Source organism: Pterocles gutturalis, unplaced genomic scaffold (assembly GCF_000699245.1).
Source record: "Pterocles gutturalis isolate BGI_N339 unplaced genomic scaffold, ASM69924v1 scaffold20495, whole genome shotgun sequence".
Taxonomy (NCBI): domain Eukaryota; kingdom Metazoa; phylum Chordata; class Aves; order Pterocliformes; family Pteroclidae; genus Pterocles; species Pterocles gutturalis.
In genome coordinates this window covers 1,828-15,457 of record NW_010138713.1, presented here as the reverse complement: position 1 = coordinate 15,457, position 13,630 = coordinate 1,828, and the positions used below count along the sequence as shown (strand labels likewise).

The window sequence follows — 13,630 nt, the reverse complement described above, 5'->3', positions numbered from 1 at the left end:
CCCTTCCCTTGGGAGCTCTTCGCTTCCGGGAGTCAGGTGTCGTCCTGCCAGCCTCGCCCGTCGCGATTGTCGCCCTGTGTGGCGCCGCTGTGTGTGGCGGAAGCTGCGCGAGTTTCCTGGAGTCACCCGGCGTGGGTCGGCCCCATCTTCCTTCCTGGGGTCTGTTTCGGGCTTGCCAAACCCCCTTGTCCCTTGGCGGCCTCCCTTGTTGTGATCAGAAAAAGAAAAATAAAGGCAAAGTTCAAGGCATTTTAACCTCGGTTTCCGAAGGGTTCTGTTACTACTCCTATCCCTTTTCTCAGATTAGAGGTGTTTTTAGATGTTTTAAACAGTGCTGCACGTGTCCTTGGTAAGAGAGGACATGCTAATGTTTGGGGTGACTGGAAGTTTGGGTATGTTGAGAATAGGAAGATAAAGTGCGGTTCCCCTCAGTAGTGTGTAACCTCTGAGAGGAAATTGAGGGTCTTCAAAATGAACATGGCTTCAGCTTGTTGACGAGCTTTGTGGAAAGGGAAGTTCCTAGTTCAGTGCTCTCTGTTCTCGACACAGTGGTTGAGAAGCAATAGAAAAGTTTAGTTTCCAAAACACTTCTTGTTTTCTGACTGGTGGACCCTTTTTCTCTGCAAGAGAGAGAGAGCTGTCGTGGTGAAGCTGAAATATTAAAGGTAGTTTTGAACCAGAGTAAAATAGAAATGTGAAAACAGCATCAGCAAGTTAAGGCCTGGAGCCTTAACTTCCCCTAGTTCCCTTAAAGGAACTAAGTTCTCCTTTACTGATGTCATTTTGTTATCTTTCCTTCCCCTTGCCCTCATGGGCAGTAAAAATGTGAGGATAGTTTAAAAACATGAATCATAGTTTTTCTGTTCTCCTGAAGCTATAACCAAAGCCTATATTCTCCTTCACCCTTGCTCAGATTGTAAAATTGAGAATGCTGAATTTTTTTTGCGTTGATGTGAAGGAATCATGCATGGAAACCACTTTTAGAGGCATGGGAATTTAGATTTGGAGAGTTTATGGTTTGTCTTCAGCAAGTATGAGGAGATCTTTTTTTTTTTTTTTTCATCTTGGTTCTTCCATTGACCAAAAAAAAAAAATGTACAACCAAACAATGAAATTGCAGGGGAGAAATAGTGGGGAAGAAAAAGCAAGGTAGGAGGGTGGGAAGTGTAACAAAACTCTAGGAAAGGGATATTTTTTTTATTTTCCAAAAAGAAATTGAAAAAATGTCTTGGTATTGATTAAGTTCTACTAGTAGTTGATGTAAAATAGAGAAGTAAGATCCAGTGCCGTATTGAACGATGGACTTGTTCTGGAAACCTGCAAAACTTCCAGAAGTTTTACCCAATGCTGGTGGAAGTAGATCAAGAATATGCTTCTGGTACCTCAAGTAAAAGCGTAAGTTGTTAGCAGGAAGGAAATGCTGAACTTTGTTATGGAGCAGACGCACCTTACTGCCTTCCCCGCTTTTGTTTCCTGTTTGCAGGAGTACCTAGAAACTCAGGAATTCGGTGGGGATAGTGGGCAGGGATGTGCTTTCCCTGGCTGCAGACCCAGTAGTATTTCCAGCTTCTACCTCTTGTGCTCCTGTTTCATCTTGTTGTCTGGATGCAGCACCTCTTCCTCTTTTCTGAATCTGTGTAAATATTTGTAGTGCTTATGATTGGTTGCTGGTCTTTGATCAGGGGGCTGGTTTCAGAGGTGGTGTCTGAGGCAAAGTGTTCCTTTGATCTTGTGTAACTGCAACGGACTCAGGCTGCTAGAGGGAAAAATATAGTTGAGTTCAGGGTATCAGGGTGCATGTGAAGTACTTCATAGCTGTGTTTTCCTATAAACTGTATCAAACACTTCGTTAAACTATGCATTGAAAATTCTTCTCAGCTGTCAGCTGGGAAAATGTGATAACTCTTAAGTCTGACAACTGCTAGCTGTTTGGGCTGAAATAAGGTCATACCATGAAGTCTTAGGTGGTCTTGCCTCATGTTTTAAGTCAAAATTCAACTATAATTCATACCTTTTGAAGGCAAAGTACAATTTGGACAGTGAAAATCAAACTTATCTTTATGCTGACAAACTTAAAAAGATTAAATGGCCTAGGGTATGTCATGTTGTTTAGACATATCAATTAATGCACTATTTAAGTATATCACTAAATTCAGTCTTTCAGATACTAGCTTGTGATAAGTTTTTCTAAATTAATAATCTGCTTGTTAAGTTACAGTGGGACAAATAGTAATAGCTTTCTGTATGGAGTGGTTTTTTTGTTTGGATTCATTTCCTTTTTTTCTGAGGGAGATAGCTTTCTGTTGGGGGAGAAGGTTTAGTCCAACAATAGCCTTGTGTTACTGAAAATCTTGGTCAGCCTGTGTTTACTGGATACACTGTGTTCTCGTGCTGTGCAGTCCTGAAGGAATTTGATACCAAACGTAAAATGGAGTCTCGTAGCAATCTACTCCAGATGTTTTAGTAAGATAAGAGTTTTGGCTATTTAATACATGTGCAATATTCTTATGTAATCGTTTCTTTAGGCATTTTTCCTATTGCTTCTTAGTGTACTCTTAAATCTTGCATCGAATTAACTTTATCTCCTCAGTACAGCAGTTATACCACTGTCCTTGTTGTGCACTTCTGTGAGTCTAGAGAGAACAAGGACATTATCTTCTAAAATATCTGCTGTTGATGCTGTGTTATCAAACTGCGTCTTTTAAGCACACTTCAGTCCGTACGCTGCTGCTATTTCTGATAAATAAAACTGTGTTTTTGAACAAATGAGTTAAGAAAATTTCTAGCGGACCCATACTTGAGTTCCAGGACTAACATAGTTTCATTTACTGTGCAACACCCATTACTGCTCTGTGTAGGAAGGAAAAAGAAACCTCCTATTCCAAGCTCCATAATTGCAAACGTGTGGCTTTGAAGTTTGTTTCTTCCTGTAAACTTTCTTATTAGGCACAGTGCTTTCCAGAAACCGGAAGCATGAACATTGCACTGGCAGAAATCAGATCAGAGTTCAATAAACAGTCTAAAAGTAATAGCATTGTTTGGGAGGGAGTGGCTGTCTCATTCTGGCAGCAAACTTCAGCAACAGAGTCAAAATGATGCAATTGCTACTGGTTAGCAGGAGGGTCAGGATGATCTCTAGAGCTGTTTGTTCACTGAACAAGATTTCCAGAAATGAAGGACTAACTTTTTTTATTATTTCAGTATAATAAATAAATAAACTAAACAAAACCCCCTATCTTAGTTTGTTTCTTCAGGAACATGTTTAAGGAAAAATACTGGAAAAGTGAGAGGCAGATGAGCAAATGTAATAGTGCAAGGCAATTTTCCTCTTCTTTCCCACACATAAAAGGAAATAAGCAAATGAGAAGTTTCTGTCCAAGACTTTTTGTCACTTAGAGTGCTTGGGAAAACCTAGACTTCACCTTCAGGCCTCCAGAGAATGAAGCACTTGCATGATTAGGCATTAAATGTATACCATGGAGATAAAACTTCTTAATTAAAAAGCTAATGTTTTTTTTTTTTTTTATAATCAGTCTTTTGAGTTCTGATCATATAGAGAGATGATGTTTCTGTTACCAGTTTGTAATAAATACTGACTTTCTACTTTAATGCCAGCTATTGGATTTTTCAATTTTAATATAAGCCACACTAAACTTCCATTAAGTTCAGTTATCCCAATTGTGAAATACACTTACTAAACTACTAGGAAACTAAATTAAGACTTTTCATCTTAATGGAACCATCTTTGAATAAGAATTTGATTGTGCATTTTGTAATTTATGTATTTGTTACTATTTTTTGACTTCCTAACAAAACAAGACTAGGATGGGGTCTGCTGGGATTTCTGAAGCGTTACCACAGAACAGTGCACTGTCCACTGAGTGCTGGCTTTTCAGGGTCGGTGTTTTTTTTGGGAGATGGTGGTTTTAATATTCATGTTACACTGAAGCTTACCTGTGCTATGTTTTTTTCTGACTGCTTTTCCATGTAGACCATTTGTGAACATACGTTTTATTTGCAGTGAGATATATTCTTCTAAGCTCTGACAATGCCTTGCAATTCAAACCATACTCTTTCTGCCAGTCACGTTGACTATCAAGTTGAAGCTAGCCTTGTGGCCTTGCTGTTATCGAGCTTCTGTGAAGGAAGAATGGTAGTAGTTAAAATACAGACTCTGGCTTTGTGCTTAAAAGGACTCCTAATTTGGAGTTCTTGGTAACTCTTAATTGAAATCCCTATGTTGAATATGATTAATTGATCAGTGCTGTGATATGATTCACAAATAGCAGTAATGGAGTACTAGTACTGCAAACCCTGGGGTGTTAATTGTCAGAGGTTTGGGGTCTTGTTGTTTGTTTTTAAGTTAGTATTTTTATTCTGTTTCACTGGTCCTGATAGATTGGATTTTGAATGACTTTAATTTCCTGCTTTCCTTGTGCGCCATTTCAGGTTGAGAAAATAAAGCTTTAATACTTTGAACTTGGCTCAGTAACTAGTGAAATTACTAAGGAGTTTTGTATGCTAAATTAGGACCATGGATAGGATGAAAATAAAAAAAAGTGACAGATGTAGGATCACAGTCTCATAATTCCAAGGCATTCAAGTTCTTCAGTGCTTCTATGTTAATTGAAGTGCTGCTTGCTCTGTATGTTGAGGCAGATAGGCTATCATGGCAGTTACACTCAGTGTTGAACTGATGTTGTCTTTTGTCTTGAACTTTATCACTATTTAAGTTAAAATGGTGACTGTGTATAAACGACAAATTATTTAGCTATAATTGAACATCTGTTTTTGTTTTATGAAGTAGAAATCAATGTTTCAACGGCCAGAGATCTGAACCTTGACATACGCTTTTTAAAACAAATATGGAGCAGGAAGTTATTTGCTAGAGTATAGGTTGATAACCCTGGTCCACTCAGAGAGGAGGAAATAGAAGGCTTGAAAATATATTGGGAGGAGAAAGCTCAAGTAGAGAAGGATGAAACAGGAGTGGTGAGAGAATATAGTATTCTATACATTTGAACAATGGTGAAGCTAAATAGAAGATTTAGACAAGTGGCAGATGAGCAACTTGACAGTTTCCCTTGTAGGAAGTGTCTTTCGAGGAGGAAAAAGTGCTTATTTCAAGGCTAAAGATATTGGTGGCTAAACTTAGTTCTTTACTGCCAGCTGTACTAGTAGTTATATTTTACATTTCAAGGCATAAAATGGAGGATACGAGTGGCTGAAAGTAGCTGGAATTTCTAATAAGTTTGTTTAATACATGATGACATGATTGTATTTCTACAAAACAATCAGCTTTAATTTCACTAAAGAGTTCTTTTTAGCAGAAAGTGTAAGTAAGCTTATGACCATGTCGCTAAACCCTAGGAAAAAAAACCCAAAACACCACAAGCAAAAAACACCACCCAGCGAAACACTTAAGAAAAAGTAAGCTGTAGGAACTGTAAGTCTTAAAAGCTAAGCTCCATTTAAGTGTTCAAAAGCTTTTTTCCTTACTGAAAACTTCAGTAATTGTGCACAGACTTGTCATTCTTACTGGTGTTGACTCCTGGAACCAGGCCAGTAGAAGAAGAACTATCTGGCAAATATTCTTAAGTTGTGAGAAACTGCAGACCAGTTTGTTTTTTTCCTTTGAGGTTAAGTGTAAAAGATCCCGCCTGTGGTGGTGACTGTACTGAATACTGATTGGAAAATGACTGCAGCTTGAAAATACCATCATGACTTCTTTTTCTTCTGCAGTCTTTTTCTTTGGCGTATCTCTCCAGATATTAGTAACAGAAACTATGCCCTGTAAATTTTAAATAGGTTATAAATGCTATGAAGGCAATTTTGCAAAGGCTTAAGCTACTTTGGGCTCTTTGAGCTCTCACTGTTACTGAAGGCATTTCTGGTATGTACCAAAATGGGGAAACAGAAGTAGTCTTCAGGGCAGTGTGAGTGAGAAGGACTGGTAAGCACATAGCCAGTGCTGAAGGCTTACAAATTTTGGGGTTCAATCTTTGTGAGAGTTGTTTTTTTTAACTTCACCTGTACTTGTGTAGCCTTTCGGATAAGGACTGAGGAGGTTTTAATCAATGATCTAGGAAGGAGATGTAGACAGTTCTCCTTAACTTCTATTAAAACTGAAACATGGGAGAAAGCAAGAAGTGAGCTACATTTGAGGAGTAGAGCTGTAGTGGATGTTTTCCCTCATGCTCAGTATTTACTGTGTGATGCTTGCACATCCCCTTGTACTGCTTGCCCCCCCCAGCATGGTTTGAAAGCGTAGGGTGCAGTACCTTATTTGTGCATTAAATTAACTCTGCCTTTCAATTTGTTGTTGAAAGCAGAAACTCTTTCCAAATGTTCCTTATTGTGTCTGTTGTTGTACCTTTTCCTTCCTGGCCTCTTGACTTTTTCCAGTTTTCCAGTTCACAAATCTGTGCATTAATCATGGAACATCCAGTTAATTATGTGATTTGAATCCCTACAAACCCTGTCTGTCCTCTTAATTTGCAAACGTACTTAGTAGTAATTCATTAAAACTAGCAAGTGTCCAGTGCTCTTCTGGTTGTTTTGGTAGTGGTTTGACTAAATCAGCTTGAAATTTTATTCTAAGTTGGGTTCTTTTTGTTTTGTTGTTATTGTTCCACATATAGGCAAAGCAAAGACTTCTAACTGAAATAAAAGATTTATTAGTGTCCTTAAAAATATCATAGCTGTTGCAGTGTAAACAACCTGTAGGTAACTGTGATCTTTCTCAGGTGGTGAACTTGCTGATGGGCATCTTGCTGACAGTAGAAGTGACTCATCCAAACATAGTATCAACTGTTGATATCCAGTATGAAGTCATCGGAAATTACTATGCTTCTGAGAGAATGGCTGGTAGGTGTATATCTCTGCTGTCTGATTAGAAAGTAAAGCATGCACTATCATGGTGTATTTGCCTTTCACTTGTGTGTAATATATTAATTCGGCTTTAAAATATGGTTATCTTGCTTTCTGAACTGTTCTGGGATAGAATTCTTGTTCTACAAGAATAAAAAAAAACTTTAATGGAATATTATTTTTACTTTCTATTACTCCTAAATATCTTAAATGATAAGATTTCTAAAGATTTCATGACCTTCTAATTCTTTGAGTGTTGAAGTATGTGTGGAACATCTCCAATACACTTTCTCTGTAAATATTTACTATCCTTGCTGTGTCAGTAAAACAAAAAGCAGAAAAATATTTTTAAAGACTTTTTTGGGGAATTTTTGGTGATCCTCGTAGATTTAAGGAAAGAGCTTACAGCTATGGTGTATCAGTTTATTAAGAGGAAAACCCCATCTTTCTAAGAAAAGTGGAATAACTGGGATGCCAAGTACTTGAGTGAAACCGAAGTATTTATCTAAAATGTTTGATATGTAGAAGAAACAGAGAAAGCATGATGAGCAGCATAAAACCTACTTTCCACTCTATTATTATAGATTAAGTGCATGATGTGTACAAGTGTAATTGATGTCAAGCTTTTGTCTGTAATGACCAAGCTTCTTAACTGTAGTATGACATGCGAACTTCTGCACATGCTTTGTTTTTCTTGTTTTTAGATGTACAGAAATATGTTGAGTGTGGCACTTCGGATGTGTCTTGTCTCAGTGTGTTGTATTACACTAAAATTTAGGGAGGGTCCGACCCAGTCTGGAGTGAAGATAAATAGTACAGCACAAATCTGGGTTTTGAGAGTTCTGACTTAGTCTTCATGTTAATTGTTCATGACCTGAGTTAAAGATCTGTTAGTTCTGACCTGTGACTGTAACTCACATTTGTTCCCGCTCTCATTTCATTACTAACAAGGACCAAATACTTCATAAAGCCAAGATACTAAGTAAAATTACAGCAGATATCTGTAAAATGTCGTATGTTCTGAAATGAATGTTCAGGTACTAGGTAGCCTTAAGCTTGTATGACTGAGAGAAGCCTCTGAAGCTGAAGGTGCTTTTTCCACTTTAGTGTAAAATGGCTATCGCATGCTTTTGACTTAGAGATTCTTGTTTCCCCTGTTGGGATATGGGCTAGCGGGTTTTGTGTGCACGAAAAGATAGTACAATTTGGATTGCACATATGGATAGTGTGAGTAACAAATCCTTAGAGAAAACCACACTTGTTGATTATTGCTGAGTACTTAGGGCTCTCTGATCAGTGCAATGCATTTCAGACATGGGAGGGCCTCCTTCTTGATGCCATCTGTGTGTGTAGATCCTATGATCTTGTACGGAATTGGGTACCTCAGTGCTTCTGCAGTGTATCTTTTCATATCAGTTACAGACTATAAAGTTACAATTCTCAGATCATCTCTTTCAAGCATGGGAACCACAAAAGTTTGGCTTCAGTATTGCTAAAAACATTAGTTTACCACATCTATAGACTCTCAAGCTGGTTTCTTTCTCTGTTTAAAAATGTAAACTGTGCTTGCTACAGAACAAGTATAATCACTCATGGAAAGCAGCTGTGCTTCTGTCATCAGTAACTGTGATGCGCAAGGAGAATCTTTATCATTCAGTTTCCATGAGTGTCCTGGATTCTGCTACCATTTGGCTTCTGTTCAGCTGCCTTTTATTGTAAATAATGGGATACCTTCCACACAGTGATTTCCTGTTTTCCTTGCTGTTACTGAAGGAGCAGTGCTGCTCCCACTGCCAATAAGCAAATTACATAATCAAACCATTTTAAAGTGTAAAGGTTGATACTGTGCTAGCTTCATTTAAAGTTCTTGCCAGTTGTAAAGTTATCACCCGCATACTTTTAGCACTGAAATATATTGCAAATCAGCATCATTATGTTGCATTACTATCAACCTATGTCAGGCTTCTAATTGGTTTGTCTGAGCTTTATTCAGGCTTTTGATTAAGGTAGAGGGATTTTTCCAAATGCCTGCTGATTTTCTTAAACCGGATATTTTTCCATTAGGAGAGATGAGTTCTGCTGCTGCTAGTTTCCACAGATGAGACAGTTGAGAACAGATCACAGTAATGGCTGGAGCTTGGGTACCTGTCAGCCGCACTGCCACAACTTCAGGAAATGACTCATGCTTATTGTTTTTCTTCTAATGCAGAAAATGCCTGTGTTCTATTTGCCATCTCCCTCCTCATGTTCACAATCAGTGCAATGATGGTGTATGGTGCAATCGCTGTAAGTATGGTTTTAAACTTTCTACTTGAATTTTTAACTAAATTAATTTAGTTGAACTTGAAGTTTTAATGCTGCTACTTTTTTCTTCTTAGCATCGTGTAGGCTGGCTGATCCCATTTTTCTGTTACCAACTCTTTGACTTTGTGCTCAGTTGTCTGGTTGCCATCAGTTCTCTAACCTACTTGCCCAGAATCAAGGATTATCTGGATCAGTTGGTAAGTGTTTGTTCAGCTCAAGTTGATATTTTACATTTAAAATTCTACTTTGGTTTAATTGGATAAGTGACTGAGCTATAGTTACCTTCCTGTGCATAAGAAAGTGGAATTCAGACTGCATCAGGCATAGGGGATGACTGCTCGGGTGGTTATGAGAATGAGACGTATCAGAGGTGGATGGGCAAGAGGTGTCATTGCTCCCTAAAAGGAAAGCCAGGGAGAGTAAAGAGAGCATTGTGATAAGAATTGTTGGTTTAAACCTTCTTTGCTACATTTGCACTCGAAAGAAAGATGTTCCTAACTCTTTAAGCAGTGTGGTTCTGTGGCAGGTTTTCTGCTGCAGATTAAAGATGTGTTGACCCTTATTTGGTGGCAAAGGGGAAGAAGAGTATAGGTAAGGATTCATATGATGTCCTACAACATTATAGGACAGACTCTGAGATTCTGAGGGTTCCTTTTTATGTCCTATGTGGCTCTTCTCATTTTGCAACAATACCTTCTAAGGAAACCGTAATGGAGTTTTCATTAACACTGCCTGTGTTTTAACTGCAAGAAGACTCCATGGATAGAATACACTGTCAGATCAGAAGCTTTTTCAGTGTTTAGATCTGTTTGAGTAGATTTTTAAAAAAAAATATATATCCTTTTTAAAACGGAGAGAAACAAAAAATCGGTGTTGGAGAGAGGCTTTGTTACTGTGGTCAGGGAAAGGGAAGAGTCTGAAATTTGCAGAAGCTCCTTGTTTTGGCTCTTCTGAAGTTTGGGGGCAAGTTTTTTCTTTTCTACTCTGCACACATATGTTACTGGTTTGACTGACAGGAGGTAATTAATATGAAGTAATTGAAGTGTTATCAAGTAGAGGACCATAGGTACAAATACTGTGCTGCAGCTGTTAAAAAGGAAATTTAATGGATATCTGTATTAGCCTGAGCTTGAGGAAGTGACTTGTGGACACAGACAGTACGGGGCTTCTGTATAGGCAGCCCTTTTCTGTAGTGACCTGTTCTTGCAGGACAGAGGCAGGATAAATACTGTGCTTTGTGGGAAGATAAAGAAGAAACTAGGGAGAGATGGATTTTTTTGTTGTTTCTGGGGGAGTAGTTTACACAAGAGTTTGTTTCATTTGGTGTGAAGTTTGGATGTCCTTCTATCTTATTTGTGAGTATGCAGTGTTCATGCTTACCTTCTCCCTTTCTCTCCCTTCCCTATTTTTTTTAACTAGCCGGATTTCCCTTACAAAGATGACCTTCTTGCCTTGGACTCCAGCTGTCTCTTGTTTATTGTTCTGGTGTTCTTTGCTTTATTTATAATTTTAAAGGTAAGTTAAAACTTAACTTGTTTGTATGCAGTGGGGCATGTTTGTGCAGCTCTGCTCTTCCTAAGTAGGAAGTATGAATGCACAAAGACTTCAAATACCATCTTTTTGCATATGTGGAAATAAATTTAATATTTGTAATTAAGCTTGTAGCAAAACAGTAGTGAGTTACTGCATACAAGTTTTCTAAACAAAACTTTTAAAATATCTCACTGTGCCTAACAAACCAGGGTGCATGTTTTGTAAGGAAGATAGTGGAAGGGGGAAATACATAGGTAAATTCAGAGCTGCATTGTTCTTCCTACTGAAGGGCAATATTACCAGTTATTTTCTTTTTGAAGATCTAAGTACAGAGGCATTCATTTGAATTGTAAAAACTGTTGTGCAGAGAAAGTATATTGGAGAAATAAGTTGATCATATACATTAGCTATGGCAATATTCCTTTATTACATTCAGACTGAATTTGAGAAAAAAAGTAATGAAAAATAATTTTACTCATTTTCTATACTTTCTCCAAGAGGAATGTCTGACTGGGAGGAGTGGAAGCCTAATACAGTAGATGGTGTTTTTGTATTGATTGGGAAATTTGGTACCTTGTGTGTAACCATGTGCTAACTTGTCAATGAAAATTTCAGAGATTAATGTTACACAGATTAATAATAGAAATCTAATCCTCATCAGAGCGTGATAGTACGTCTTTCTGCAGCAGTTAACGTTGACTTAAAGTCCAGGCTACTTCCCTCTACCATCTTTTCCTTGCCACCCCAGCAGCGTGTTTGTGCCTTCTCCTTTACACTGGTGGTTGGACAAATAGTAGTGCTAACTCAGGCTTTGAGTGGGATTGTGCTCATGGCCTGTACTTGTCCTCCTGACTGGTTCGGACTGAGATCCACAGAAGCATCAGCCAGTTGGGGATTGATTTGATTAGCACTGCTGAGGTGGATAGATTAGCTGAACGGATCTGTGAATTCTTTTGTGAAAGCCTGTGTGATTGTGTCACAGATGAGCGATAATACACAGTTTAGATAAAAGTGCGACTTAACAGAGTTGGATGGCAAGGTTCACTCTATTACATACTAGATGGAGGAGATGGAGGGAAAATCGGAGTCACTATGATAGCAAAGCTACATGGGGAATAACATAGGTATGTGGCTAAATCTTTGATACAGCAACCACTCCTCAGACATTTATCGACTTAAGTTGGTTTGTGCTCCTTTTTGTCATATGAATGTAATCTAGTATCTGATTTCTGAATCAGCTAATGCATGTGAAGTCTTTAAAAAAGAGAAATCTCTCTTTCAGGCATATCTAATTAACTGTGTATGGAACTGCTATAAATATATCAGCAACAGAAATTTGCCGGAGATAGCTGTGTACCCTGCTTTTGAAGCTCCTCCACAGGTAAAACCTCTTTTTGAGATGAAAGGAACTAGCACCATTTAATTCTGAAGTAGAAGACCACTGTATCTGTACATGTTTACAAGATTTCTAAATGAAGACTGGAAAGATTCTTATATTCTTATACTGCATAAAATAGGAGGTTTTGTAAAGAACAGTCTTTGAATGTTTTTCTTGGAGTAGAGCAAATCTTTCTGACTGTACCAGTCAAAACCTTCCTTGCTGCTTTGCAAAACCAGGAGACAGTGGGGTGGAATGAATGACCTAGGGTTAGGTTCAGCAGAGCATTGAACTACTGTTGCACCTTCTTTCACTTCCTCACTGGCTTGCTAGAAACAGCAGTAAGTTCTTGTTAAAAACATTTGCCTGCAACAGAGGATTAAGTTGCTGATGGGGGCATGTATGTTTTTGTTCTGTTGGGGTTTTTTTTGTTTTTTGGTTGGTTTTTTTTTTCCCTGAAACCTTTTGCATGACTCTCTTCAAAATGTCTTCTTCTCTTTAGTATGTTCTGCCAACCTATGAAATGGCAGTGAAGATGCCTGAGAAGGAACCTCCACCTCCCTACGTACCTGCCTGAAGCAATTTTTATGTTAATTAACATCTCTACTAGCTTCCTGGGGGTTTTGTCTTTTAATCTTGCAAAACTGCTTAAGTAATAGAAATATTCAGGGCTTTAGGAGCAAACTGTTCTGTTTAAAATATGTTTGATATAAACTTACTAAGCAAAACACATCTGGGAGTGATTTTGTTTGCTTTAATTTTTGTTCTCCTTAATGCTCTTAAACATTTTATTGCCTTAGGGCCTTATACTGCAAGAACTTATGCATGTGACTAACTTGTGGCTTTAAATAATATCAACTGAGCCAATCTATGATTGAAGTTAGCTACAATTATAAGTGTCTGCAGGATTGTGCCCTTAATTTATATTAATTTTTTTGTAAAGTAGTTCATAAAGACAATCTAATTGTGCAGCAAAATGACAGTTTGCCTTTATCCATTTTTTGGAGGGGGAGAGGGTTTGAATGTGGTATATACGTGACTTTTTTTTTACTTTGCACTTTTCTCATATGTTATCTTACCTTTATTGTGTTTTTTTGGTTATCCTATGTCTTGAAACATTGTATTTTTCATTAAGTGAAGATGGCACAGGAGTTGTATTACCATGTGCTGCGAATTCAAGAAAAATGTGGAAGATGGTTGCATGCTTCTAATCTTATATGTATTTTCCTCTTTGTGATAAATGATACTTAAATAAATCTTTTACGAAATGTTTACCAGTAGCCTTGGTTGATCTGTTTGTTGATTTGTGGGTTTGTTTGGGGTTTTTTTAAGTGCTTCAGTCTACTGAAGGTAGTCCCACATGCATGCCTCTTAGTGAACACTGGCTTCCTACAGGTTGTTTAGTGGTTGATCTGTGTTCTTCAGCAGAAGTCCTCCTGTGGGTGGAGAACATGGATTCCCTTCAATGTATAAGCTTGTATTGCAGCCTTCACAGTTCAAGTACTCAGCTGTCTTCTACTTGTCTGGTTGCTATTTATATGTAAG

At 38.0% G+C, this 13,630-nt stretch overlaps 1 protein-coding gene across 1 annotated transcript; it reads left to right on the top strand.

Moving 5' to 3' along the window:
* The first annotated feature begins 6,751 nt into the window (after positions 1 to 6,751).
* On the top strand, positions 6,752 to 13,365 carry LAPTM4A (lysosomal protein transmembrane 4 alpha). The gene is made up of 6 exons (XM_010083113.1): positions 6,752 to 6,867; positions 9,080 to 9,156; positions 9,249 to 9,371; positions 10,594 to 10,689; positions 11,990 to 12,088; positions 12,588 to 13,365. The coding sequence occupies exons 1-6, from the start codon at positions 6,762 to 6,764 to the stop codon at positions 12,660 to 12,662; spliced, it is 576 nt and encodes a 191-aa protein (XP_010081415.1). The 5' UTR covers positions 6,752 to 6,761; the 3' UTR covers positions 12,663 to 13,365.
* Positions 13,366 to 13,630: the final 265 nt, after the last annotated feature.

Bases quoted from the DNA above. Each gene is read 5' to 3' on its own strand.
- LAPTM4A (XM_010083113.1), top strand. From the start codon at position 6,762: ATGGGCATCTTGCTGACAGTAGAAGTGACTCATCCAAACATAGTATCA. The intron at 6,868-9,079 runs GTAGGTGTATAT...CTTCTAATGCAG, and splicing joins TGCTTCTGAGAGAATGGCTG to AAAATGCCTGTGTTCTATTT. The intron at 12,089-12,587 runs GTAAAACCTCTT...TCTTCTCTTTAG, and splicing joins CTTTTGAAGCTCCTCCACAG to TATGTTCTGCCAACCTATGA.